Raw genomic sequence first — 26,914 nt, 5'->3', positions numbered from 1 at the left:
TTATTATATAAAATATATAATTGTATTGTGTTGTTAATATGCCTCATATGATTTATATGTTTTTCCTATATATCCCGGCCATATTTGATTTTTACATAGCATACAGTGTGTTGAATCCATATATGTTCTACATTCTGTTAATAAACAGGGAAAAAGCAAGGCAGAAAGCACTGTATGAACTTACTTGACATGTAAAGACTTTAAGAATATTACACAAAATGTATCCTTGTAATCTGTATATGTATGTTTGTATCTATCAAACATGTCTGTGTGTATGTGTGTACATGCATCTATTTTTATTTAGATGTATATCTGTAGACCTGTATTGCATGGTGACACACTGAATCCCATCCATATAAGAGGCAGAGAAACAGCTCTGAATGAGTTACAGGCCAACATGGCAATATTAGGTCCAACAGAGGAACATAAAAACACTTCATGCTTTCCAAATCCTTTGTCACAGGAACATGGCAGGGTCATAACAGTTCCTTTTTGATGTGTGAATAGAATAAGGCCTGAACCTCTTACACTAAGGAACAGCGCTTCTCATAATGAGTCAAGGAAAGAAGAGCGGTCAGGTTGCAAAAGTACCCACTTGCTTGTGAAAGATGCAACAAGATGCAAAGTCATGGCGTGGGTTGGCGAACAATAGTAGAGGTCTTTGTCTATCTGGCCCTCTCTTTGTCTCTCTGTGAGACACACACACACACACACACACACACACACACACACACACACACAGTTCCAACCACAAAGTGGAACAGAATGGAAGTGACTTCTGTAAATTATATAAGAAAAGATACTTTTCTATGTATAATACACAGGATGTGATGTAACTATCTTCAGTGCCGGAGTCAAAAAAAAGAAAATGACGTCATACCTGGGCTATACCATGTCTTCACACAAACACACACATACATGCATTGTGTGACCACCACTTGTGTTTGTTTGATGCTCAAAATTAGAGCCAAGACTATTTAGTCTGATTGTTTATTTGTTTTGTTTTTTGGCATTTTTACTTTAGAAACCTCTTAAAATGATAACTCGATCATCAGAAAAGTTGCTGATGAATTTGATCTTGCCTACTTCAGTAATTACTGACTAGTTCATTAATTTGTCATTGTATTCAATATTTAGTCACTAAGTAAGGAACTAGTCAATCAACATCAAATTCATTGGCAACTATTTTTTATAATCAAATGATCATTTCAAGGGATTTCTTTCAAGAAAAATGCTAAAGAAAATCACCTGTTGTTGCTTATAAAATGCAAATATTCTCTATTTTCCTTCAACTTGGGCTTTAGGAAATTGTGATGGGCATTTTTTAAAACCCACAACTGATCAGTTAATCAATAAAATAATCAACAAATGAAAATGACATTATCCCATAAAGGTACATTTACTGGGTAGTATCAGTATATCTACTGTTTATATCTTTTACATTATACTACTACAGTACATGTTTTCACAGTGGTGTGTATGGTTAGTGCTAGAGCTACCTAAACAAGTTAGCTAAACTAGCTAAACAGAATCAACTCCTTAACACAAAAGCATATTGAAAAGACTAGTACAAACACATTATATGTACTAACATTTGTGTTGAGCCCATTGAAGCAAAACTTTAGGTACAAACAAAGTGAAAGGGTGTGTGAAATATCTCTGTGTTTGGTTGAAGACTGCGAACAGCTAATCCAACATTCTTGTGCTTGTTAGCTATATTACTAAATGTATTTTTCTGTCACAACAAAAATGGACACCCAGAACATTTCACAAGCACAATGGTCCAACAGTCAAAGAAAGGATGCAGAAAGGTTTTTAAATAGAGATATAGAGATAGAAAGCCTAGAGATAAAGATGTATGTGTATACTTGTGGAGTATTGGCAGACATGAACCCTCAGAGCCGTAACCATAATAGTATAACAGAGTGAATAAACTCAGGTTGGGCTAAAACCACAGCGGGACTGCGGTGTCTCATGTTACATCCACTTTCATTACTCCATTCAGCTGCAGTTAAACAAGGGTTACGTGAGATTCGCACCATGGATTTCAATTTAACATTGGGGTCCATGGTAATAATACTAACAATAAAATAATGAAAATAGGCCTGGGCAGCGACTGGGCATGCAAAACCCTCAGCATGAATACAACCAAGGAGCCAGTAAAGTGATATAAAGTCTATATTTGTGCTTTGGCTTGGAGTGACTGTGTGTGTTCAAACAAATACAGCAGAGAGAGAGAGCTCTGTTATTCTTGCATTCAGACTAAATGCAGGGCACTAGATGAAAAAATAAAACTCTTAAGTCACAGTTATTGATGTTACCACCTTCTACAGGAAGTGATGACTTCCGGCTGCTTTGTGATAGTTCATCGAAACACATCGCACACACAGCTTCCCTATATCACACACACACACAGAGCACACAGGCTTACCAGGCAGGAGTCTGCGTGGTTGTCAAATATTAGCAGCATTATGTCAAGTCAAAGTGAGCCCACCAGCATAGGAGACAAGCTACTGCAAGCACCTGAACAGGTATGGACTACAGTGCACTTGTATATTCTAATATGTCTAAAATATACTTACTATTTGTCTCATTTTGGCTCTCTTCAGTTACTAACCACCTAGTTGTATGTGGCGCTGTGGTGATGGCCAAACCGATGATCCTGTCAAATATGTTAAAATACTAGGCTATCTTCTTTTGTTCTAAAAGTGTTTCTCTAAATGTTCTTAATTATAACTTCTGCGTAGATTGTCTGACTTTTAGCTGATCAGTTTTTCTTTTTGTGAAATCCCCAACCTAAAATTGTTAGATGAGTGTTAAGAACAGCGTTAAAATTTGCACCCAAACAATGAGTCATGTGTTGTCCAAATGGCTATTTCAAGAGGCTGTGACTATGAATCATAATTGTTTTAGATGTATGCTTGGATCAGATGATGCAGAATGGAGCATTTTTTTCATGGAAAACAGTCACACAGCATGCTTCTGCGTATGTTGCAACTGTTGCCAGTCATTGCATTTAGAGATTCTGCTATCTGTAAAGTTAATGGAACAATGTTTTGGGCACACGGTATCTTTAGAGTTTTCCAATACTATATGCAAACATGATGAAAGTAGCTGTATCTACACAATGTCGTTGGATCCAGATGTATTTTCCTACTTATTCTTAGAATGGTCATATCCTTTCTGGTTTCTCTGGTTTGAATATTGAGTGGGCTGTTGCCTCTCTAAGTCATTTTCATTATCAGTAATAGAGGAAGTCCCTGACAGAGCAGACCTTATCAGCAATCAAAAACACGAGCCTTTCTTGAGCCTAGCGATGCTACTTTGCAAATGAAATATTTTAAGGTCCTTTTCACAACGAGCTGATGGTGAATGAGGCCATCTTTAAATGCCTGTTTGTTTCACTTTGATTTGATTGAACTATATGCTTTGACATCATTATTAGATTCCCTGTATTTAAACATAAGCACCTTTATTCTCTGTTTTACAGGAACATGGCTTAAGAGTCAGACAGGTAAAACACACCAGTCTTGTATATTAAAGTGTAATTTCTTCATTATTTCTTATAGAAATCAAGTTTCAGCTCCTTATCTTTACTACTTAACACTCTGCAACAAGACTACCAGTCTACAGCCACACTCACAGCTGTGAGGTTGTACTTAGCATGCTAACTTGCTAACAGTGACAATGCTGGCATGCTAGTGTTTAGTATTTTCACCATCTTAGTTTATCTTTAGCTCTAGCGTGCCAATTAGCACTAAACACAAAGTACAGCTGAGGCTTATGGGAATGTCATTAGTTTTGCACGTATTTGGTCATAAAGTAAAGTGTAAGACAAATTAAAACTTTGTTCTATTGATGGCAACAGAGGAAAAGTCTGAGGGTCACTAAAGTTTTTAGAAATTATTCCGAGTAGGACATTAATGTCTGTACCAAATATCATGGCAATCCATCTCATAGTTGTCAAGATATTTCCATCAAAATACAAATGTCGACCTGTGGGTGGCGCCTTAAAGGAAATATCAGTAGGATTCGTCCTCTGAAGACCATGATGTGTCTGTACAAGATTGAAAGGCAACTCCTCCAGTAGTTGTTGAGAAATTTCCTCCAATAGTTGTTGAGAAATTCAGCCTGAATCCAAATTGACTGACAAACCAACGTTGCCATACAGTGAACATCAAGTTTGTAGTGATTACTTTGCATCATAAAAAGTCAGGATATCCCTGCCATAGATTTTGATCCTAATTGTTATAATATGTTTCTCACAAATCTCCAACTTTACGCAATTGCAATAATTGCTAGAGTAGACTTGTCATTGTCACTGTAATGGAGTCTATGAACAATAATTTATACTGTGTGGAAATGAAACAAAACCAATGGCTGTTTATAAAAAAAAATTCAAACAACAACATGGTTTGGAAAATAGTCAACAGTAATGTAGTCAGTCACTAGGTAAGTCACTGGTATGGTGCATTAAGTCAGTGATTCCAGGGGATGAGAGAAAATTTTTACAACTACAACTTAATAGAATACATATCAAGTCATCTGTAAAACTTGAACCACATGTGTTGAGTGTGTGTTAGTCAGCAAGCAAGTCTCAAAAGTTAGCTAAAAGTAATGGATGAAATTATCTAAACAGATATATTGTTTAATACTGTAGATGAAGTTGAAGCTAAAAACTGTATAAATGATTGAAAAATCCTCTAAAAATTTGTAATTGTTCGTAACAACACATTGTCAAAAGTAATGGATTCATTTTTTTTAGCTAAACTGTTACACCCAGCTTCAGTTAGTACAAATGCAAAGTTGATCAAACCAAAACACTCACAGTTCAACTGTATGAAAGAAATCTTGTAATAATATAGTCAATAATGTTAAATAACATCTAGTTTGAAATCAGTGAACACTTTTAGAACATGACTGGTAGTGTTGAGGAAATGGTACTTGAGTTTCTCTGGAAGGACTGTGGGCAAAGGTTGGGAACCACTACTAGTATCTGTTGTGGTCTTGGCTGACTTTTGTCTTTGTCTGTCTGTCTCTTCTCAGTTGTCGCCCGGCCATGTACGTAAACTGGCACAGACGAGGAAATCACGAGATAGGAGGGTAGGTGACACTGAATTTAACCCTGGAATGTCTTAATTTACCTCATGCATCTAAAGGAATCATTGAGATGTGTACTGTTCTTCCCCTTTAGGATTTTAAGGAAGATGAAAACCCGGAAGAGAAAGCACGAAGACACAAGGAGCTGGAGGTATCATCATTTCTGTGCTGTACTTCACACAGAATGTTTTTTTCCAACCAAGTGCTCACTCTGTTTGTTTCTGTTCAAAGCTGAAGCCTCTGTATAAGGAGCTGTTATACACCATCACTCATAAAATGGGTAACCCGTCATCAACTGAGGTTTTCACAGATAGCCAGCTTCACCAGTACATCAAGGAGGTAAACACCCTGACTTCACACATAACACCACCCGTATCTCCGTTACTGTGTTGGTGGATGACTGATTACTGAGATTGTTTTGTCCTATCTACCAGGCTTTCACTATGACAGAGTCAGAGCACAGCAGTCTGATGGAGAAAGTACAGAGCACCGAGGTAAGAAAAGGAAGTCAGCATGTTTGTTCCAACGAATGCGCCTTTAGAGACCCCTTATATCTATTTATAGTACTCATACCAAGCATCTTAACTTTCCAAAACTTTCCATTGAGTTTAGCAGTGGCAGAAATGATGTCATGTTCATGTTTAAGGCAGCAATAAGTGGCAATAAGTACCAAAGTATCTAAATAACTGTCTGACCCTTACAGCCCCCTGTATACTGCCTGATGGCCACTGTAAAGGAAGCCAAGGGAATCCTGGGAAAAGATGTCAGTGGTGAGTTCTTGTGTAACCTCAGCAGACAATACAGTTGACATTCTTCAATGACATGGTGACTGGGACTTTTAATTTACCCTTTTTAGCCACACTAGCGTTGTGTTAACCTTGGGAAGTAGAGAGCACAAAATCATACGAGACATCTTCTGGCGCAGTTAGGTTAGCGGCGTATCTCTAGGGATTGCAATTTCAGTTGACCGGTTGGTTGGGTCCCAAGTGAAGTATCTCAACAACAATTGGATGGACTGCCATCAACTTTGGTAAATGTATTCATGATCCCGTAACGATGACACTTAATGACTTTGGCGATCCCCTGATATTCCATCTAACGCTACTAATTGCATTGATTTTTCTTCTAGCACAATCATGCCAAATTGTGCAATCAGTTGGTTTTTAACCAAATATCAGCCTCAGCTCTTCTTTATGTTAAGTATAAGTCTGTTGCAATATCATACTTTTACAACATAATTCTCATGGCCAAAAGAATTCACAACCACAATATCATTGTGCTATCTATAGAAAAATGTAAAGGTCAAATTAATCTTTTACTTTTATTGTGTGTTTTGTCTCTTTGGCAAATTAATTACATTCAGCTGTAACACTGGCAACCAGCATTAAAGGTCCAGTGTGTAACATTAAGGAGCATCTATTGGCAGAAATGGAATATAGCCCAGAATAGACAAACCAAATACTGGCTGTACATAGGGCCTTTTGTGTTTTTCATGGGTTTTATGGCCTCCATGTTTTCTCCTACACACTTCACAGCCCGTTCTCATTCCCAGATCGTCAAATACAGACGCGAGCAGTGTTCAGTTAGTTGTAATCTGCAACTTCAACTCTAGATGCTACACACTGGTCCTTTAGGGTGCATTATCACCACCTGATATGTCGGGGTGTGAACCACAAAGCAGGAACGGAAAGAAATGATTTAAGAGGTCATATGTGTATTATTAACACAATATACAGCATGTTAGTCAATGTCATTATAAGCATTTTAGCAAGCTGAAACTGGCACTTTAAAGTAAATTGGTTCCTTAGATGATACTCTGAAAGTGAAGTGAAAAGTACTTGTGGTTTCTCTCTAGCTTGGTTGAATTCCTCCACACTGAGGTGTTGCGTTCCAGGTCACTTTCTGTTCTCATGTGGACATTTCATCACTTTCTTCACTTTCGTTTCTTCAACTGTGTGCAGTCTTTGATTTTCTTTACCTCTGGACCAGTCTTTTGCTAACTCTGAATTATGAAATGATGTTTTCACATGTCACTGGACTAGTTACATCTACTGCAGATCTCTTGTGTGTTTGGTACAGGTTTCAGTGACCCATACTGCCTGCTGACCATACTGGAGGATGAGGAGGAGAGTCGAACACGCCGGTCCAGAGCCAAACCCTGTAAATCTGTTGTAAAGGATGCTGTGTCAGATGACAAAATCTACCAGACAGACATAAAGAAGCAGACTCTGAACCCCATCTGGAACCAAACCTTCGTACTGTGAGTCTATGTGTGTCTATGTTTGTATTTATGTCAGGGTAAACCGGGCTGAAATTTGTTTTCCTGAATCTTTTTCTTTTGGGTTTAGCGAGTTTGGAGACATCGCCGGCGACAGCTTCCACCTCGAGATGTGGTGAGGAAAACATCCAGAGCTCCACTTGTTCTGCTTTTAAACCGTTTTCTTCATTGAATTCGCCTTAACGGTGCCATTTCTGTTTCAGGGATAAGGACGAAGAGGTTTCCCTCACTCAGAAACTAGAGGAGATCAAAACCAACTTCAATAGTTTAAGAAGGTATTAAGCTCTCTTTGTGACTTACACACAAACAGCTAACCAAGCAAAGCTGGTGAACCTTTCTACTTGTGCCTGTTTAGGATGATCAAGGAGGCCAAAAAGGAGAAAGGCACAGATGACTTTTTGGGAAAGGTTGTCCTAAAACTACAGGTAGTAAATGTTCTTATTTTCATATCTGCTATCTTACTCATCACTGTCTCCCCAGTCTAATACCCATTTGTATCATCTCGCTTTAGGATCTCCACTGTACCGAAGACAACTGGTACAATCTGGAGCCCAGAACAGAGACCTATCCCGATCGCGGCCAGTGCCACCTGAATCTCAAGTTCATCCATAAAGGGGTAAAAGTGCATTCCCATCCTGTAACACTTTGTTGGTTGAAATATCAGGTGCTTATCTTTAAAGCTAAGATAGTGTTACTGACAGTAGTACACAAGACAGATAATCTACAAGAAATATCAGGTTCCTCTGCCCAGTGCTCCTAACGACATTTGCAAGAATCCACCGGGCCTGAACAAAAACAACCAATCAGAGACGAGAAAGATAGTTGATTGTTGAGTGTCATTTCCTGGTTGTCAAATACCGACACTTTGGGTTGGTGGCTTGATGATAGCTGATGATTGAGCCTCATTCCCAAAGCATTGGTATATGACAACCAGGGAATGAGACTCAACATCTTTCTTGGCTCTGATTGGTTGTTTTCATTCAGGCCCAGTGGATTCTTGCAAATTCCACTAGGAGCACCAGGAGGAACTAGAGGAACCCGATTTTTTCCACAGATCATGTTTGGTTAGGGAAAGTTTCAGCAAATATAAGAAAAATGTATTTTATATAAATGCTATATAACTACCTACTGCAGCTTTAATGGTGAAATGTGCACAAAAAGAGGAACTGGAATTAACAGCCATATGTGTATGTTATAGGACATAAAACCTGACAATAATGTATATAACTGTATGCATATGCTTCAGTTTGGAGCAACTTAAAGGCTGGATTTGTGTTTTGTGACTGACAGAGAGACGGAACCCTGAGTGCCGGTCGCAATGCTTACATCAACTACTGTGGGATTCTGCAACAGTTTGTTCAGGCTTACATCTCCAAGCAACAGGTACAGGAAGAGCACAGTTCTTTTTAAAAGCCCTTGTAAATCTCCTGCTTCACTTCCTGTCTTTCTTAACTCTACCCCCGTGTCTTGTTTGGCCTCTCTCAGAGTTCTGCTCCGTGGAAAGGGGCGCTGTGCGGCGAGGCTCAGACTCTGCTGGAGCTCTACGCCACGCAGAATGACCTCTCGCCTTTTCTTCAGGACCTGGCGTAAGCAGCATGTTAACATGTAGCAGACATATAGCAGATAGTATGAGAACATAAGGAACATAAAGTTCTGGAGCCCTACACAAACTGGAAGGAACTGATGCTGCACATTCAAAAACCATAAATCTAAAATCACATTGTTGTCTGGATACATTTCCCTTAGGGCTGGGCAACCATTCAATTTAATAATTTATCAGCTTTCAGTAGTATTGTAGGTGGTAATATGAACAAATTTTACTAACTAAAAAACAAACTACTTTATTGTACATCAAATATTAAATTTCATTACAGTTTTGAAAAAGGAAATCACCTACTGTTGCCTATGTTTATCAATATCCAGAATTATCTCTGTTACCACTACAGTGCGTGCAGGCCACGTTGTCTTTCTGCTGCTCTTAAGAGTACGTGTATGGATGTGTGTATCCCTGACAGGAAGTGGGTGGCTTACAGTAAGCTGTACCAGAGTTTAGAGGTGGATTCGTCTGTGCTGTTCCAGCAGCTAACCAGTGTAGAGTACCACTGGCATCAACAGGAGCTGCCATACCAACAGGTATAAGTTCGAGTACTGTACTTCCATTTTATGCTACTTTATACTTCTACTCCACTATAAGCAGAGGAAAATATGGAACTTTTTAACTCATGTCTTTGACACCAATAGTACTTGTTACTTTGCAGATACAGATTTTACACACAAAATGTCATAAACTGTGATCCATTATTATAATTTGTACTACCCTACATTGCATAGATTAGTTAAAATGGGCCCTACATTGACCAGCTATAACATTAAAATGATGTTACAGCAATAATAATCCAATAAGTACCTCGTGGCCATTTATTTTGAAATGCTGAGTATTTTTTACTGCTTATATTTCTATATTTCGAAAAAGTAAAATTGTCAATGCAGGACTATTACTTTAATAGAATTTTACGTTTTTTATGGATTGGTTACTTAAGTAAAGGACCTGAATACTTCCTCCACTGCTGTTCACTGCTTATTATTATATGGTTGAAAGCTCATTCACACCAGCTTTCTCTGGTTCCTTTTCTAAAATATTAAAACAAAACCAGAGGTTAATATTTAATTACAAATGAGTGTTGAGAAAGGTGTTGCACTATGTTAACAGAAACAGGAACTTGGGGACTCTCTTCATGGCTTCCTGCAGTACGGACTGTGTCTGGTGGCCAAATACAGAGACATCTTCCCCCCTTCTCCCAGTGCTACTCCGAAACTACACACACTGCTCAGGTACACATAGTTATATGTGTTCAGATAACTGCCGACATAGGAGTTAAATATATTAGCGATACACAAATGTGCTTTCTTTCAGAATCCTGGTCCAGATCTGCAAGACTCAGGCGTTTCAGAAACTGAACCCAGCTCAGTTTGACTTACATGATGAGGTCAGCGATGCCATACAGGTCAGTATTCATACTAATGAGATTATTAACAACAGTATGGATATATTTAATTACTTATGATACGACTTTCATATCAGACAGGTACACAGGAGTGGTTTAGCATCAAAAAGGGTTTGCATCAGCCAATGACTAAGGTAAACTTCATGAGGGTTTTCACTAATTATTTGGAACTCAGCGTAATATGGTTTATCTATCTATGTCACACTACTGAGGTCATGTTATTTTTGCACCATGTTGACATACAGGACCTGTCAGAGATTGTGGACGCCCTCTCAAGGCTGATTACGGAGGTGCAGGAAGACATCAAACACAACAAGGATGTCTGGAATCGAGTATTTGTCAGGTGAGTTGGGAAAACACCATGGGCTTATCTCCATAACATTGATTATGGCTGCATTCCATTCAGGTTTGTCAGTTCCTGGGTCCTGGTATTGTGTATGCTGGTTTACTGGAATAACTGGGGCACTCAATGGGAGAGAGCCATAGCTAATGTTATCAGTTACACCTTTCAGCTTCCAAAAAACTTATTAGTAGCAACTGTCAAACTGCATTAGGGATAGTTTTACTCATGTAATAATGAATGTGGCTTTTTGTCATCATTATAGTGCTGTGCAAGTAGATGTCTTTACTGTCATCTATAAGAAGTTTGACTCCCTGGTAAGTGGCAATTGGAACCATTTTGGGTCCCCTCAAAGTAGTTTTCTTGACAAACCTCTTTTTAAACACTCTTATTACATCTCACCTCATTCTCTCCTCCATTCATTCCTCCATAGCTTGCTAAGGAGGTGAGGGAAACCTTATCCCTGATTGAGGGTCAGATGGAGCAGGCTCTAGCCAACAGCCTGTTCCCCGTTTACAAGAGCCTGAAGGCTATCCACAAAGACAAGGCTTTCTTACAGAAAAGGTCAGTAATCATACTCACACCGTACTCTACAGCAGGTTCTGTCTGGCAGCTGTTACCCCCACCTCCCCATCAGATGAGGTGCACCCTTGGGTCAACCCCAAGTATACTGTGCAGTCAGTCTGTCATAGCTGGCAACTTATACTATTACTATTACTATTACGATATATATTGTGACAATACATTTGCTAAAGATCAGCATCACACCAATTAATAATATTTGGATGGTTATATTTTACTTAATTGAATCACAATTTCAGGGGATTACTTGAGCTGACAAACTTTCAAGAGGGCTTCAGAGAGGCTCTACCTTACTGGTTGAACCAGGCGTTCAGCACGACACAGGACAGGGTGGAGAGGGCTGTGCAGGTGGACAAGGTAACACTCATGTTTTGATGCTTCACTATTATGATAAACTATTATGATTCATCCACAGGTAGATTATCATGGTAGACTTTAAACTCTTTCAGCTCCAGCCCCTGCAGTCTGGCGCCGTGCCCATCAAACACAGTTCCTCAGCAGTGGACCTGGTGGCATGTATCCAGCCTATCTGCCAGCTGTGGGAGCAGCTGTCCTGGCCTGACCCCGAGGAGGCCTTCATGCTCATGGTCAAACTCACTGAGGTACAGCATTCTGGCGCTAACATGGTCCTAATCAGATGTTATAGTGCTCAAAGTGATCTGAGTGAGGGAATGCTGGTAGTGGTCAGTGTTTGCTGTCTCTGTGTTTTCAGGACGTGTGTAAGATTGTGGTGAACTACTGTCACATCCTGAAGGAGAGGGTCAGGGTGCTGTCTGAGAACTCCGACCACGGCAGCGCCATCAACATGGTAAGCCACTGGCGAGCACAAAAATACTTTTTCTAGAACTATTTCTGATGCTATATAATAAACACGCCGAATCTGTCTCCTCTGTCTGTAGCTGTGTGTGGTGGTGAATGACTTGGAGCACTTGCGGTCAGTGCTCACCCGACTTCCAACGCAGCTGAACTGGGCAGGGCTTCGAGACCGGACCCAAAATGTCATCGGGGAGAGCCAGTTCCACAACACCCTGCCCTCGCAGCTCCAACAAGCCCAGAGTGTCCTTGGCCGAGAGATTCGCTCCGCTTTAGACACTCTTGGGAAAAAGGTGAGAGATTTGTAACATCTGTTTATCAGTTAATCCTTGAAAGTATAGAAAAACTTCCAACATCTCTCTCTGCCCTCTGTCTTTCTCTTCAGTTAAACACAGACATTGAGACTCATGTCAGAAGCATGTCTACCAGGCGGAGAATTCCCTCAAAGTCCACAGAGGATGTAGGTGACCCTCACTGCCAGTCGAACACAAACACAGATGCCTGCTATGTTTGCTTGATGTCCAGCCTCTTCTCTGTTTTAGGCTGCAGCTCCTCTGATGCGCTACCTGGAGCAGGAGCTGCATTATATGAATGAAAACCTGGTTCAAGAGAACTTCAACAGGTACGAGGCCTACGATTCATGTTGGTTTAACCCAGTGTCTCTCCCTGCATCACGTCACAAAAGCGTGTCACTGTCTTTTCTGTCATGTCCAGCCTCCTGACTCCTCTGTGGAATAACTCAGTGAAGATCCTCTACCAGGTGGCCACTCAGCATTCGCAGCAAGAAGGGCTCATGGTGTTCTGCCAGAGGCTGCTGTACACACTGCAGGTTGGTCCTCAGCCATGTGGAAATATGCTCATTCGCTCTCTTGCTGAGCAGAGGAGAATCAGGAGACCTCGTAGCTTAGCTTAGCATAAAGACCACAGGTAGGGGGGAACAGCTAGCCTGGCTCAGTCCAAATCTGAGATAAATCCACCTACCAGCACCTCTGAAGCTCACTAATATACATGTTATAGGTTATTTGATTAGTTTGCACAAAAACCAACATGTTGGGCTCCACGGGGGGCCATGGCTTCATGCTACATTTTATTTTCTCTGTATGAATTTCAGTGTCTGGAGCAGTGCTTCCACGCTGAGGGAAATGGGCTTCCTCTTAATGCACTCCACTCTGATGAGTACAAGGTAAGTATCGAAAGACAGACGGGATTCATGTCATTGAGTCGTATCTGTTTTCATTTCCGCATTTCCTCAGACCAAAATGAAAAAGAGAACATACAGTAGCCCACTGGTTCCTAACTTGGGGGTATTGACCTCCACTAGGGGTCGCCAAAGCTTCACAGAGGGGTTGCAAAGCCTTCTTGATTTTAGGGGGTGTAAAAAAAAAAGCTTATATCAGTTTACTCAATGATAGGAAAGGGCTCACTGAAGGAAAAAGGTTGGGAACCACTGCAGCAGCCTATTTAATCTTTCTGCCCTGTGTCCAGGTTCTCAAAGCTCATCTCACTCACAACTCTCTGAGCAGCCGGCAGCTTGTGGAGAAGTTCCTTGAAAGGAAAATATGGGAGCAGGTGAGACAGCCGCCTGCAACACATGTTTCTCTGACTAAACTTGTGCTAGCTGTTCCAACTTTCTTTCCGTTTCTCCTGTATGACAGAACGTGTACAGTGGGGAGAAGTATGGCGCAGTCACACTCCTCACGTCCTACAGGAGGTCAGACAACAAACTCAGAGTTGAGGTGTTGAATGCAGTCAACCTCCTACCAATGGACTCCAATGGTAAGACCATGCAGAACAATTGGAAAGCACGCATTGCTAATTTCTTCTTTCAATCTTTCCTGATGCCCTCATGCTTTGATGCGTTCGACAGGTTTTAGCGATCCGTTTGTGCAGCTGTGTCTGGAGCCTAACCACATTTTCCCTGAGATAGAACCTCGCTGCACTCAGATCAAAAACTGTGATCTCAACCCCCTTTTTGACGAGGCCTTTGAATTGTAAGTTGTTGGTCCTACATTTGTCGGTATACTACGTCACCTCTCAGTTTTCACTCTAACAAGTGAACCCGTAAAGACATCTGCTTTCCAGACGTTTTTGACCTCCTCTACCTCCATCCTCTGCTCTCTGCCTCTACCACAGCATGGTATCCCTGGATCAGTGCCAGGCTGCAGGGGCTTGCCTGGTGGTGACAGTTCTGGACCACGACACCTTGAGGACAGACGACTTTGAAGGCGAGGCCTTCCTCGCCCTCAAGGGCTTACCGGGAGTTCCTGGAGGAAGGGAAGGAGATGGACTCAGCGCACAGCCAGATGCTGTCCCTGCTCAGATCCGGCTGCCTCTGATGCATCCTAAACCGAATGGTATGATCGTTGACCGGTTTAAAGTTTTATTTTGAATCAGGGCATGACTGGATTAACCTGCTAGGGGGCCCTGGGCAAGAAATTACCCATTTCTTCCAGCTTTCTGTGCAATGTGAACAGTATTGCTGTGCTAAAATACTGTCTGGCCCCAGATGTGTGCTTGTTGTGTGGTAAAAATCTGATCACACGGATTCAAATAGGCTAAGCTTGGGCACAAAAGTGACACAAGGACGAACTTTGAGACAAAGGCACACGTAATAAAATAGGACCTCCATTAAAGCTGCACTAATCGATATTTTAAAATTAACTGCAGATCAAATGACAATGTGTAATGTGAAAGAGGTCACTGTAGTGATGAACACACAGTCCCCGTCAGCTCTTTGCAGTGTTTTAGCATCTTTGAGCTCAGTGTTTTGGTATCATGGCCTATAGCTATACTACTTTGGTTCTCTAGCACCAATCTCCAGTACTTAGCAGCTAAAGAGCTAGACATTCAAAACTGTCAATTGGCATTAGCTAGCTATTGCTAAATTGTACTACTGGACACTGTATATGTAGTTTTTTAGAATTAGTCACACTGCGCCCTGTTGAAGACCTCCGTAAAGCGTCCATTGCAGTAAACAGTATCCTTTGTTTTTTATAATATATTGTTTTTTATAATATACCCAAAGTTCCCACTTTGGGTATTTCATTGACATGAAACTGACAAATTTAAGACATGCAATAATGAAGTAAAAAGTCAGTTGGATATTAGTTTGTGTTGAGTCTTTACTATCCAACCTAGATCATCAGAACCACAAATTTGTACAAATTTGTTTCTTTCAAATGATTTTGGAATAGCTAATTGAAATCCATGTACCAATCTGACAATCCTGCAAACTCTGAATGTTTTTCTGTGCACATTTTCCAGAAGACAGCATTCTGAGACTACTGGAGTCCAGGAAAGGAGAGCGAGAGGCTCAGGCCTTTGTGAAGAAGAGAAGACAGAGAGAGAAACAGTCCCAGGAGGGGATTCAACTGTAACAAACACACCGACAATGTCTTCCTCCAAAAATATACAATTTGTTTTAATGATCTGTACCAAAAACAAAGAAAAATCCACTCAGAAGGAAACACTGGTGTCGAATGAGTTATGTGTGGACAGATGCTGAGTGTGGGTTTACCAAAGACCATCACAGTGATCATGAACACTTTCACACTTGCATTTAAACCTCATACACCTTTAAATATCTGTCTGCTTCCTGATGTTTTGTCTAATCAGTGCAAGAGATATGACATCACTTAACTATGTGTATATATATAATATATATATATTAGACTACATTTGACACACTGAAATGTCAAAGATAACTACAAATGTAAAAATTTTGGCAGAGAAACCTGTCACACATTGATTTTAAACATTGCAAATGAGCCGCTTTTAACAAAAATGTGTATGTTTGTGTTAACATGAAAAGCGCTAAAGTAAAAAATAAAAAAATGTAATTTTAAAGACTACACAAGTTGACTGAGTACATTTGCCTTGATTGTGTTAACATGCTTTCCTCTTCCAGTTTACGTAGAAGAATATTAGAGAAAACCTGAGTGCTTTAACAGAGGCCATCTGTTGTAAATTTAAACAAATATTACTAAATTTTTAAATATTTTCTGTTGTCAGTAATTGACCAATTTAAATGTATTTTGCTACAAAAACCTATAAAAGAAAAAGAAATCAGAATGAAACAAGTAATTTAATATAATCTAAGCAAGCATTACCAGTAGACTGGTTTGACGGCCCTGTTTTGGCTGTAGCAATATAGGATCTTTGTGTTTTCAGCCCTCTTGATTTAGTTAAGCCAACTGATAACCCTCAAAAATAAAAAGAAACTGCTAACCTGCCGTGTCATCCATCCATCTAGAAAGTTTTGAGATCTTTTCCAGAAGATATAACGCAGTTACTCATGGAACCCTGAACTAAACACACCAGAGTGATGCTACCAGGCCACCAAGCAACGTTCATTGTACCACAGCCAAGAAGACAATTATAGTTACTTTTACCCACTTAATTACTCCCTATAGATAGTAGTTAATTACACTAGTTGTTAAATTACTTCTGCATCAATCCACAACATCGCCTCAGACCACGTTTTATGAACTGCATTTAACAGGCCAAAGTCACTCGAGGTGCTTGCTCACCAAACCGTGCCTTCATAGCAGACTGATCCAGCTTATTAGACGTGTTTCAGCACAAGACACCGATGGTGTCGCTGTGTTGCATTTCATGGATATTGAACCTTCTTAAGTTCCCCCCTTTTGCTTTGTGCTCCAATAACGGTTGAGCAAGCCTCTATCTTCCCTGTACTTAGATACGCTATGTGGTAGCCTATGTAGTTGTCTATGTTGAAAAGACAACCAAACTTTGAAGATGGTTAAAAGATAAAAGCAAGCGAAAGATGAAAGTTTTGCAAAACACTAGCTGTATCCTGCTCATTGAAAAGCAAAGCAGTCACTCGAGGCGATTGTGAACATGCATGAAAAGATTTTTGATTTTATGTAATCCGCCCATTATGCAGAAAACTGAAGAACTTGTATATCGCAATTAATGACATAATTGTTTGATTAGTAACTAATGTGATTACTGATTTAGGTACCATTACACACTGGTGGGTGCATATGCATCTCATCCATGAGTATCGGTATACTTCATTCAAAATGGCGTATACAGTTAGTGGGCTTACTTTAGTAGCAAACACCTCTCAGTTAAACTGTTGGTAATGAGGATTGCTCCTATCTGTGGTTTATCTTAAACTATCTATATGGATAGATAACACTCCAGAAAGATGTTTTCATGAGGGCGAGCTTTAAAACATATCAAAATATGATTCAGAACTATGTTCGCAAATTTCTTATAGTTAAGGTTAGAGAACAGCAGGTCTTAAAGTTATTTTCACAAATAAAGAAGAGGGGTAAAGAACAGTGTTGCTGGTCAAGAGCAATAACTAGTAAAAATGTACTGGTGTTCCATGGGGTAACACTGGAAAAATTATTAATCCTAAATTCCATATTAAGAGCTTTCACTTAGCGACCTGTGCTCAGTAAGCTGGTCATTCATCAGTAAACGTCATCTTAAAAATACAAAACCAGATCAGTGCTTGTGTTGTTGCCACATTATGAAATGACCTCAACATAATTTTGAATGGCGGTTGAGATCAAAAGCTGGTATCTGTGGAATCAGGACTGATTGGTCTGGAATCTGTGGTGGTCCGAGTAGGTTGTGAGGTCAAGAGAGCTGCTGCTCCAGGGTCTGTTCGGGGCAGAGCGGGCACTCTGTAGAGGTGGAGCAGCTCTCACATTGTAGTCCATGGCCACAGGGCAGGGAAACTGAGCCCTGCTCTCCACACGTCACACAGCACTGTCTCTGTTTCCTGTACACCACCTTGGAAAACACAGTGTAAAATACTTAAAACTCTTAAACTGAAGAATGCTGGACCACAGGGGATGTTCATCAATATTTTGTGAGCAAAGGTCAACAAAGACCAACAGATATAGCATGCTAGTGTGGGTGGCAGTGTATAAAAAAATAGACCAGTTCTGCCAGTAAGGCAAACAGAGCATTGTTTTTCCCAAAAAAGGCCAGCCCAAATAACAAAGTTGGCAATTTGAAGGCAACACACTGCTCTGGCAACTTGTAGGGCTGTCTCAGTGAAGGAATTTCCCTTGCGGTGATTAAGGGTGGCTCAGTGGTGAGGTATGTGGTATTACCTCCATTTTTGTTGCTTTTGCAAATTACTTAATAAGGGGTACAGCGGGATTATGTTTTATCTCATTACCTGCCTGCATTAATCACCACCATTGCCCTTTCTGGATCTGTGACCCTGTTAATTAGCAATTTCAGCCAAAAAAGTTAACATATTTGTCCTAAAGTCAGCCGTTAACAGGGTGGTTAATTAAACCGTAACACTGGCGAGGTGAACACCACAATTGGGGTAATTCGCAGACCAGCCGGCATCTTTTACTACAAGACTGCTGGTGTTTCCAGTTGGGAGTTTTTCCAGAGTGAGTGAGGCGGAGTGACTGTGTGGTAATCCTGAACTAAGGGCTGTGAACTGAGGGATACTGAGTAGCACTACCTTGCAGACAGCGCCTCTACTGTGTTGAGCCTCTTCAGCCTAGCTGGTCTGGGACGCTTTCCCATCTCAAAAAACAAATAATGAACATGACATGATGATATGACGTGCGGTTGTGGTGGTGGTTTGCCATCCCTTGCGGTTGGCTTCTCAATAGCACGGTATTCATTATTGGGGTTATTGTGACAACTTACGATGGGCATTTGTCATTATTTCTGACTTTTTACACGCCTAATTATCAAGACATTATTTCTACATTATTTCTTAACTAAAATAATAGAAATCACTCAGGTAGAACTTGCATTACTTATTAAATATGATCACATATAAGTATAGGGGCAGGTCTTTAGGTTGACTTAAACACATGTAAGTTGTGTTAAGTAAGTCCATAGTATTACCTGTTCCACAGCGTGTAAACAGCTACAGAGCTGAGCCTGCAAACTGAGGACAGACTCCAGCGGCAGTCGGTGTAGTAGCTGGAGTTGGTGCAGTGCTAGATGGGGATTGTCTCCGCTCCTTAAGCTCTCCAGCGCCTCCTGCAGGAGAGAAGCCTGCCTCTGTGCCTCCTCCTCAGCCTGCCTGGCTCTCTCTGCTTCCATGGCTAACCGTGCTGCATGGGCACGGGACTCCTCAGCATCTGCTTTCAGCGCAGCCCACGACTACAAGAGGCGGAATACAGAATATACGTTCAAAAATGAAGTCACTTTCCCCCGGTCATTGCAATAAACATGCAGGTCACTGCACTAACTCAAACAGCCATTTCACAGCGTTGCATGCACACATGCCCCACTACATACCTACCTGAGCTGTGTGTCTCCAGCTGTGACCCCACTGCTTCAGTGCCCTGTGGGCTTCCTCCAGCTCCTGTTTGAGCCTGGAATTCTCTGCACAGGGGCCAGAGGGCAGAAGAGTGGGGGGTGTACCAGGGGATCCCTGGCTCGATGGAAAATGCTCCCAGATATTAGTGCTCATACCATTAAGACCTACAAAGAAAAGGATAAATATCAACAAAATCATATTATTCCTCACTGCACCATTTGATGTTCTGAATCAAATTCCACAAACCTAAAGAGCTATGAGATGGTCCCAAGAAGTTGCTTTCTGATTGGCCAGGTTGTGACAGGTGAGTAGAAAAGAATGGGGAAGTGTGTGGTCTGATTGGGGGAGATGGCGACGGGGAGCTAAAAGGAGCAGAGCTGCTGAAGGATCCTGGGATATTGACTGGGGCGGAACTCTGAAACTGGCTGCCTCCTATAAAGGCAAAGAGACAAATCATTATGAGTTATGTTCGTACGCATATATATACTGCTAAATGGTGTACATCTGTTCATATTTAAATTGTATGTAAATCTGTGTGGTTATTCTTGTGTCTTTGAAATACCCAGCACAACTCCCACACTGGGCAGAGCTGCAGAGCTGCTCTCCAAGCTCCTCTCCAACGCTGACACACCAAAATCATTCAGGTCAAGATCATCCAGGGCTGACTCTATAATACATACACCAGAACAATTTGTCCGATTTAGAGTTATTTTAGATTTGTATTTTCACAGCTACTTGAAAGATTGTACATCAGAATTCTGTACATCTTCACTCACCAACTACAGACTCTACAGTCTCACTGGTGGGGTAAAAGGGCAGGGCGTTAGCGTTCATGCCTGAGGAGATGCTGGATCCAGGGGGTCCGAGAGGGGCAGGGCTGGGCGGTGTGGCAGCCAGACTGGAGGGAATGCTGGACGACAGACTCAAAGGGCTGCCCACTGGCAGAAACACTAACAAGTCCTGAAGGAATGTGTTTTTTTTTTTTTGAGAAATGGGTGTTACTTTATTCTTGTGTCCTTGCAGCAAGATTAGGTAACACTTTATTTGGATAGTCCGCCTACACATAGTTTGTAGAGTATCAGTAACATGTCAACTGTTTGGCTTTGTCTGCAGATGTTAAACGTTAATGTTTCATTAACATACCAACCTTACTAACCAAACCTTAACCATAGAGTTTTAATATCAGAAAAATGTTGTTGAATCTCAACTTATAAACTGTTTCAAATACTCTGTAAACTAACTGTAGGCAGACTATCAAATCTAAAGTGTTACCCAAGGTTAATATTAACAAGAAAAGTATGCTTCCTGAAGAAAATATGTGAATGGATGTGGATCAGCTGAAAGAATGGATCATTTTAAATGGCATAAAAAATTAAATATCTTAAATTCAGGATTGTGATTGTACCTGTTTGCTTTGTGTAGATGCCAATTCTCTGTTGCGCTGCTCAAGAGCAAAACTCCTTTGCTTAGCCTGAGAACACAAACAACATGCAGGATAAGCCAAAAAGAAGCACCTGGGTTAACACAGGTTATCTGTGAGTGAGAGACTAGTTTTCCATGACTGAAAGCTAATTTCCAAGATTTCCAGGACATGTGGGAATCCCGTTTGTCCATCTCACCTGATCCTCCCTCTCAAATCCAGGCGCTCTGCAGTACCCTCCCTCTACTGCCCAAGGAGACAGAGGCTCTGCTCCTCCACTCACATCCTCACACAGAGACAAAACGCTACCCAGCAGTCCCTGCTCCGCTACACGTGACCCTGCAGATGGGGAGAAGGGGTCTGAAACGGACCCAGAACCAGGCCCAGGCCCCATGTTGTGTCTACTAGGACTTGAAGAAGCTTCCTGGGCAGGAAGTGGGTCTGGAGGTCTGGGGGGTGGAGGGGAGCTGGGTGTGGGGAATGATGGTTCCTCAGGAACAAAGGGCTCTAGAGGAGGTTTAAAAAAGCATAATAATAAATACAGTGTTAACCAGCTAAAGGAATCATCAGATGTTGTTTAGAAATGTATTGTGGGGACTTACTTTCAACATGCGCAAAGGCACAGAAGGGCCCTCTGGGACAGCTGCCACACTGCTGCATGTCATTACACTTAGTGGATTTATAGATCTGTGACAGAAGAACAAATCAACACGCTGATATTCATCTCCTGTGATTTCTCGGCTAGATTCTATAAGGTCTCTGCTAAACCACACGAACCTCTGGGTGGAACTGTTGTTCTGTCCTTGTGTGGCAATACTGACATCCCTCTGCCCCCTCACATTTACTGGGATCCCCCCATTCCTCGCTCTGTTTCACAGCTGGACACGGCAACGCTCTGGGGCGGCAAGAATAAAACAACTTAACTAATAGGCACGAACCATACATGATCTTCAAATATTTGTCTTTTAAGTGATGTAATTGAGCACCTGTATTTGTGCTTGTGCGGGCTGCGCCTCCTGTCTTTACTGTTATGGTAGTATGGACAGGCATAACCTTGACGGCACAGACGAGGCGGTTTCTTACAGAGTTCTGTCTTGTAGTGGGACAGCACGTAGTTGTTATCTAAAGAGTTTAAATACACAGAAGGAAACAATCAATGGCTATACGCCTGTTAAACAACAGGTACCAACTTGTGTCTAATACTTAAAAAAATATTCTTTATAGAAGTAGAGAACAAACGAAAAACAAGAAAACAAGACATGTGTTAAACATCTGCCTAGTCAAAACCAATAATGGACAGAGTGTTTCAGGAGAAATACAAGAACAGCTAGAAATGTGTTGGATGAAATTAGTCGTTCAGTAAGGCTACTTCGTACTAATGTTAGCTCTACGTGAAAAAAGGGCCAGTTTTGTGAAGTACAGGGGGACGCAGATGACGCAATCTGGCTCAGCTTTTGCTAGACCGGAATGTGTCATCAGAAAAGGCACTCTGTTGACCAATCAAATACATGCAACTGCACGTGCCTGGTAAATTCATTTGTAACAATAATCCAATATTTGTACTGTTTACCTCACAGAGGGGCAATGAAAAACAGTCACCGCGATGACTATTTGATATTGCTGTCAGTTTAACGCGTTATTAACGGCGTTAACGCAAACCCATTTTAACGGCGTCAATTTTTTTATCGCGAGATTAACGCCTAGCACACTTTGTAGTTTTTTTCACATGCTATTGCAACAACTAGTAACGTTAGAAAAACTACAACACCACACCGGATCTAGCTAGACTGGAAACAAAACAACAGGCACGCCGCACACATTTGTTAAAGAGTAGTAGACGTTACGTTTTGAGTGGATGGCGAGTGCGAGACGCCGAAATGGATGGATTCCTTGTTGTCTGAAAATGTCAACAGGCTTGTCTGTTTCAGTAACTGGCTCAAAGCAAAGAAGTAGTAAGCTAACCTTTTATTGGTAACCGTTACTGTTCATTCTTTCTGAAATAAGAGGCTGGGTTGAGCCTCTGGTGAATAAAGAGCAGTAGCCTGACTGCTATGTTCAAAGCAAACTTGAGAAAAGTATTAAGCCATGGTTTAACTGTCCTAGTTTACCTTACATGTGCACTGTGTAATTTTATTTTGTATAGCCCTGTTCTGATCCCTTAGAAAGGGCTGTTGAAGGGGCTGTTTGTTTGACAAAGTATTTTTTTCACCCTTTTATTGATGGACAGTGTTACATTATGTGAGACATTATTTGCTCCAAGTGAGAATGTTAGTGTGAAATTGAACAATACAGTATATGCCAATGTTGTTTTCAATAAAAACAACATTTGCACAAAGCAAGCCAATCCACTTTTCCATGTTGATAAGAGCATTAAAATGAGAAAAAAATAATGGGACAAAAAGAAATCAATTGCCACAAAAAAACCCAGCTTTACCTTGCCAGCGTGGCTCCTCGCTCAGGATCTTCTCTATGAGGGCTGTACTTGCTGCCTGTCCTGACTGTCCATCTCCTCCACCTCCCTCTGTGGCCCCCGAGCCTCCCTGAGACTCCATTACCTGCACTTCTCTGTAAAATCCACAGTGTAAAGAGACACTGTAAGCAACTACAGCACAGATGCACATACAGAAACTGATATGAAGTCAAAGGTCGGTTTGTGACATGTTACAATTAAGTTCTTTTGGTACCTGATATCATAAACAGGGCTGCGCAGGTCATGTGAGCCGTGTGCAAAGGCACAGTGGGAGCCGTTTTTGCTGCAGTGGCCTTTTGCATCCGTTTCATGGATACATGATCCCGTCTTATAGTAGCGGAGGTGATATCTGCGCTCTGTATCACCTGCTGTCCGATGTAGAAACGGACATCTGTAACACACAGAAAAATCTAATTCGAAACATGCATCCAAACATAAAGACATACAGGTCTGCTGAGTACAGTATATGTATGTTGTACACTAGAGCTACATTTTATGATTATTTTAATTATTGATTAATCTGCAGATTATTTTCTCGACTGATCAATAAATCAAGAAAATTGTGAAAAGTACCCATCACAATTTCCCAGAGCTCAAGGGGAGTCCAAAAACCCAAAACTGTCCGTTTAAAAAAAGACAAATCCTAACTTTAAAGAAGCTAGAACCAGTAAAAGTGAGTAGCTATCAAATCAATTGGTTTTCAAGTTCTTTGCAAACACACAGGAGCGGACACGCTACAAAGATCCTCTGAGTGCTGCCTGCTTCCTTTTGGCACCCATGTTAACCAAATGGGCTGTTCACACTGCGGAGCTCTGTGATCGGCCTGTGCTCTGCAGCGATCGTTCCGGTGTCTGTTCTATTTTTTCCGTGAGCCACAAGCAAATCTGGCAAGAAAACACACTGATAATCTATTATAAACTAAATAAATTCTATATTAAATGATCTGATTCTGATAAATGATGAAATATACATCCAGTGCTCGCGAACCCTGTTCAGTTTCAGTTCCCTGTTTTTATTCCCCAATGATGAAATATCAACATTTGCCCACCCACTATAGTGAGAGAAATAGGCACATACAGGCAGGAGAGAATCCTCTCTGTGTGATCATCACAGGACCATCCTTTTAACTTCATTGTAGCACATAATTCATTGGGTTATTAGAAAGATCAGTTATATGTGTGATTAGAAAAGTGCAGAGGAGCAAAATCACTTGCTGACCCGGCACAGAGAAATGCACCTCTGCTGTGAACAGACAGACTGCATGGTAACTTATATATTAAGTTCACACAGTTTTGTACTCATATGCAGAGCTACAAACTCTGCTGAGGTACAAAAGAGCCCTGCACACAACTCTGGCATACAAAGTTGTTTGCGAGGTTCGCAGCAGACAAGAAAGTATACAACACTCACAAAATATTATTCCTTATGCCCCAACAACATAGAAATATATATTTAAAAAACAGTAGCTAAACTTTTCCTTTATTAGTCTGTAGGTACTTGTGCACAGGCCATGTTATATGTTATATTTATAACTAAAAGTTTCAGAACTCCCCCAAATCTGTGTAATGTGATTTTTCTCTGCGACTAGGCATTTTGAGATGCGAGCTTGTCGTTTGTAATGTTCACTCCACCAAGTGCTTCATTAGCATGCAAGGAAGACGTCCCAGTTTGAACCTGAATCAATTTCCCTCCTCACATTTACATTCCTTTTGTCTGTGATCGTCACCAAGAGGGTGTCATAAAAACCATCAGCACATTTCAGTCTCAAAAAGACCCATAGAATGGGAGAAGGCTATGTTCAGGTGCTAATGCCCCCTGGAAGGATTATGCATCAGACACTATTCTTCCAAGGTGTTCGACTTGACTTACAATTGTGGATAGGGTGTATCCTCAATCACTACTTCACTGACTTTTACCCAATTGAAAAAGGTAATTTGCCAGGCAATGTCCTACACATTCTGGTCAATCACAATTCAGGATTTGAATGTAAAAAGGTGTACAAACGTTAGAGATGAGACAGGGACAACGCTTTGGATACCAGCAAGAATGACCCATTTAGATTAAAGACACTTTGGTATCTCAAACAGGGGCCAAGTAATACTTTTCACTGTAAGTTACGTTTATACACAACATACCCCCTACAAAAAATGAAAACGTGTTCAGTAAATCTATAGATCTATTGAGGGGCACATAATAATGAATTAGATCTGCAACAATTAGTTTCTTAATTGATTAGGTGTTGACTACTACATTAAATTAATTGCAGTTAATTGTTTAGAGTCATTTTTTTAAGAGCATCTTCTCAGATGTGAATATTTTCTGATTTCTTTAGTCCTCTATGGCAGTAAACTAAATATCAATGGGTTGTGGCCAAAAAAGACATTTGAAGACATCGCCTTGGACATTTTTCACCATTTTCTGGGCCAAATAACTAATCGATTAAGAAAATAACCGTCAGTTGCAGCCCTATGATGAATGCAAACATGATGTGAAGCAGTCTTGTACAACACTGAAAGCGCAGTTGCACTCACTCATCTCCATCAGGACAGGTGCCTGTTCCCTCATCGTATTTGGTACAGTAAACATCTGGGCTGTAGTTGAACGTCCCGTCCCGTCTGCGGATGGGTCTGCGTCGCCGCTGGTTCAGGAAGTGCCAGTAGAAACAGGAGAAAGGCCTGTGTTGTGTGCATTTGTGCTGTACGAACAGGGGGCACTGCTCAGTTCTGAATTCCTTCAGATATCTGAAGAGAGAGGATCAACAACAGAGTGGAATACATTTATAGACACTGTTACTGTCTTTAATACTTTCTTACACAAGCAAGAGTGTATTCATATTTATTTACAGTACATTCAACAACCCTTCTTAGAGTCATTCTTTTCCAAGGGGTCTCTATCTGTCTACCATATTGGTCTCTGCTGCTGTGACAAACCCCTTCCCGCTAAGAGTTCATGTATACTGTCACTAAACGAGCCTTAGGTTTAAGCTACAGTGAGACATCACAAACACAGAACTTTAACTCTGCAGTGTCACAAAGCTTGTGAGAAATGGCTACTGTTAGTGAGTAACGTTAGGCCTCTTTCTCGAGACCTGCCCCGGTAAATAAGCACATTATCGCCGAACAGGCTCGGTTCAGTCATTTTAAAGAATATCAACTTTATCCCTTGCTCATTTTTTCCAATACAATTTAGCTGCAGTTTGGTATATGCAACTACACGTGAGGTTGTGTACACATAGCTAGCTAATCCAGCTAACTAGCTACGTACGTGTAATGTTGAGGTTTCTCGGGCTGCACGTTCAACACGGTTGCGGGAGATGTCGAGCCCCCTGCGGGCGAAGACGAAGAGGACGAGGAGGGTCCCCCGGTACTCGTCGCTGCCGAAGATGACGGGGGCTGTGAGTGTGTTTTAGACATTGTACCCGTTTGAAGCCTAACAACAAGAACCTTGTTTTTAGCTTACTGGCTAGCTATTCGTATTAGCTTCGAAATCCGCATTCTACTACGATGTGAGCTTGCGCAAGGCAGGAGGAAGTAGTAGTAGCAAAGGGACAACACGGAACCATGGGACATGAAGTTCAATCATAACTTCGATAATAATGCAGATTGTGAAACACGTACTGGATTAAGT

The 26,914-nt window shown here is 41.1% G+C and overlaps 2 protein-coding genes across 4 annotated transcripts; one reads left to right on the top strand and one right to left on the bottom strand.

Annotated features, from left to right (window-relative positions):
• Positions 1-2,385: 2,385 nt before the first annotated feature.
• unc13d (unc-13 homolog D (C. elegans)) lies at positions 2,386-15,974 on the top strand. Of its 2 annotated transcripts, none has more exons than XM_051417250.1 (34): positions 2,386-2,531; positions 3,491-3,514; positions 5,047-5,103; positions 5,195-5,251; positions 5,332-5,439; positions 5,535-5,594; positions 5,804-5,870; positions 7,180-7,360; positions 7,449-7,493; positions 7,582-7,653; positions 7,734-7,803; positions 7,890-7,994; positions 8,669-8,761; positions 8,864-8,964; positions 9,394-9,511; positions 10,089-10,210; positions 10,293-10,383; positions 10,461-10,517; positions 10,629-10,726; positions 10,989-11,040; positions 11,157-11,287; positions 11,545-11,662; positions 11,755-11,907; positions 12,018-12,113; positions 12,205-12,411; positions 12,504-12,578; positions 12,661-12,740; positions 12,833-12,947; positions 13,230-13,301; positions 13,604-13,687; positions 13,774-13,894; positions 13,986-14,109; positions 14,252-14,472; positions 15,386-15,974. In XM_051417250.1, exons 1-34 carry the CDS (start codon positions 2,472-2,474, stop codon positions 15,493-15,495), a joined length of 3,345 nt encoding a protein of 1,114 aa, XP_051273210.1. In that variant the 5' UTR covers positions 2,386-2,471; the 3' UTR covers positions 15,496-15,974. The 2 variants fall into 2 exon arrangements, with proteins under 2 accessions (XP_051273210.1, XP_051273209.1); XM_051417249.1 differs by having other exon boundaries at positions 15,383-15,974.
• Positions 15,515-26,888, bottom strand: unk (unk zinc finger). 2 transcript variants are annotated; one of them, XM_051417251.1, is made up of 15 exons: positions 26,552-26,885; positions 25,819-26,028; positions 23,502-23,678; positions 23,252-23,382; positions 21,804-21,939; positions 21,595-21,712; positions 21,420-21,504; positions 21,017-21,324; positions 20,803-20,868; positions 20,174-20,357; positions 19,960-20,064; positions 19,644-19,829; positions 19,380-19,561; positions 18,977-19,237; positions 15,515-17,887 (listed from the first exon to the last, which is right to left on the bottom strand). In XM_051417251.1, exons 1-15 carry the CDS (start codon positions 26,698-26,700, stop codon positions 17,732-17,734), a joined length of 2,454 nt encoding a protein of 817 aa, XP_051273211.1. In that variant the 5' UTR covers positions 26,701-26,885; the 3' UTR covers positions 15,515-17,731. The 2 variants fall into 2 exon arrangements, with proteins under 2 accessions (XP_051273211.1, XP_051273212.1); XM_051417252.1 differs by lacking the exon at positions 15,515-17,887 and having other exon boundaries at positions 19,067-19,237; positions 19,376-19,561; positions 26,552-26,888.
• Positions 26,889-26,914: the final 26 nt, after the last annotated feature.

Source organism: Dicentrarchus labrax, unplaced genomic scaffold (genome assembly GCF_905237075.1).
Source record: "Dicentrarchus labrax unplaced genomic scaffold, dlabrax2021, whole genome shotgun sequence".
Lineage (NCBI taxonomy): Eukaryota > Metazoa > Chordata > Actinopteri > Moronidae > Dicentrarchus > Dicentrarchus labrax.
The sequence above is the reverse complement of the archived record's forward strand: the minus strand, read 5'-3'. Positions and strand labels throughout refer to the sequence as shown.

Bases quoted from the DNA above. Each gene is read 5' to 3' on its own strand.
- unc13d (XM_051417249.1), top strand. From the start codon at position 2,472: ATGTCAAGTCAAAGTGAGCCCACCAGCATAGGAGACAAGCTACTGCAA. The intron at 5,440-5,534 runs GTAAACACCCTG...CCTATCTACCAG, and splicing joins TTCACCAGTACATCAAGGAG to GCTTTCACTATGACAGAGTC. The intron at 12,579-12,660 runs GTAGGTGACCCT...TCTCTGTTTTAG, and splicing joins CCTCAAAGTCCACAGAGGAT to GCTGCAGCTCCTCTGATGCG.
- unk (XM_051417251.1), bottom strand. From the start codon at position 26,700: ATGTCTAAAACACACTCACAGCCCCCGTCATCTTCGGCAGCGACGAGT. The intron at 26,029-26,551 runs GTACGTAGCTAG...CTCTCTCTTCAG, and splicing joins GAGAAACCTCAACATTACAC to ATATCTGAAGGAATTCAGAA. The intron at 19,830-19,959 runs GTATTTCAAAGA...TTGCCTTTATAG, and splicing joins CAGTGTGGGAGTTGTGCTGG to GAGGCAGCCAGTTTCAGAGT.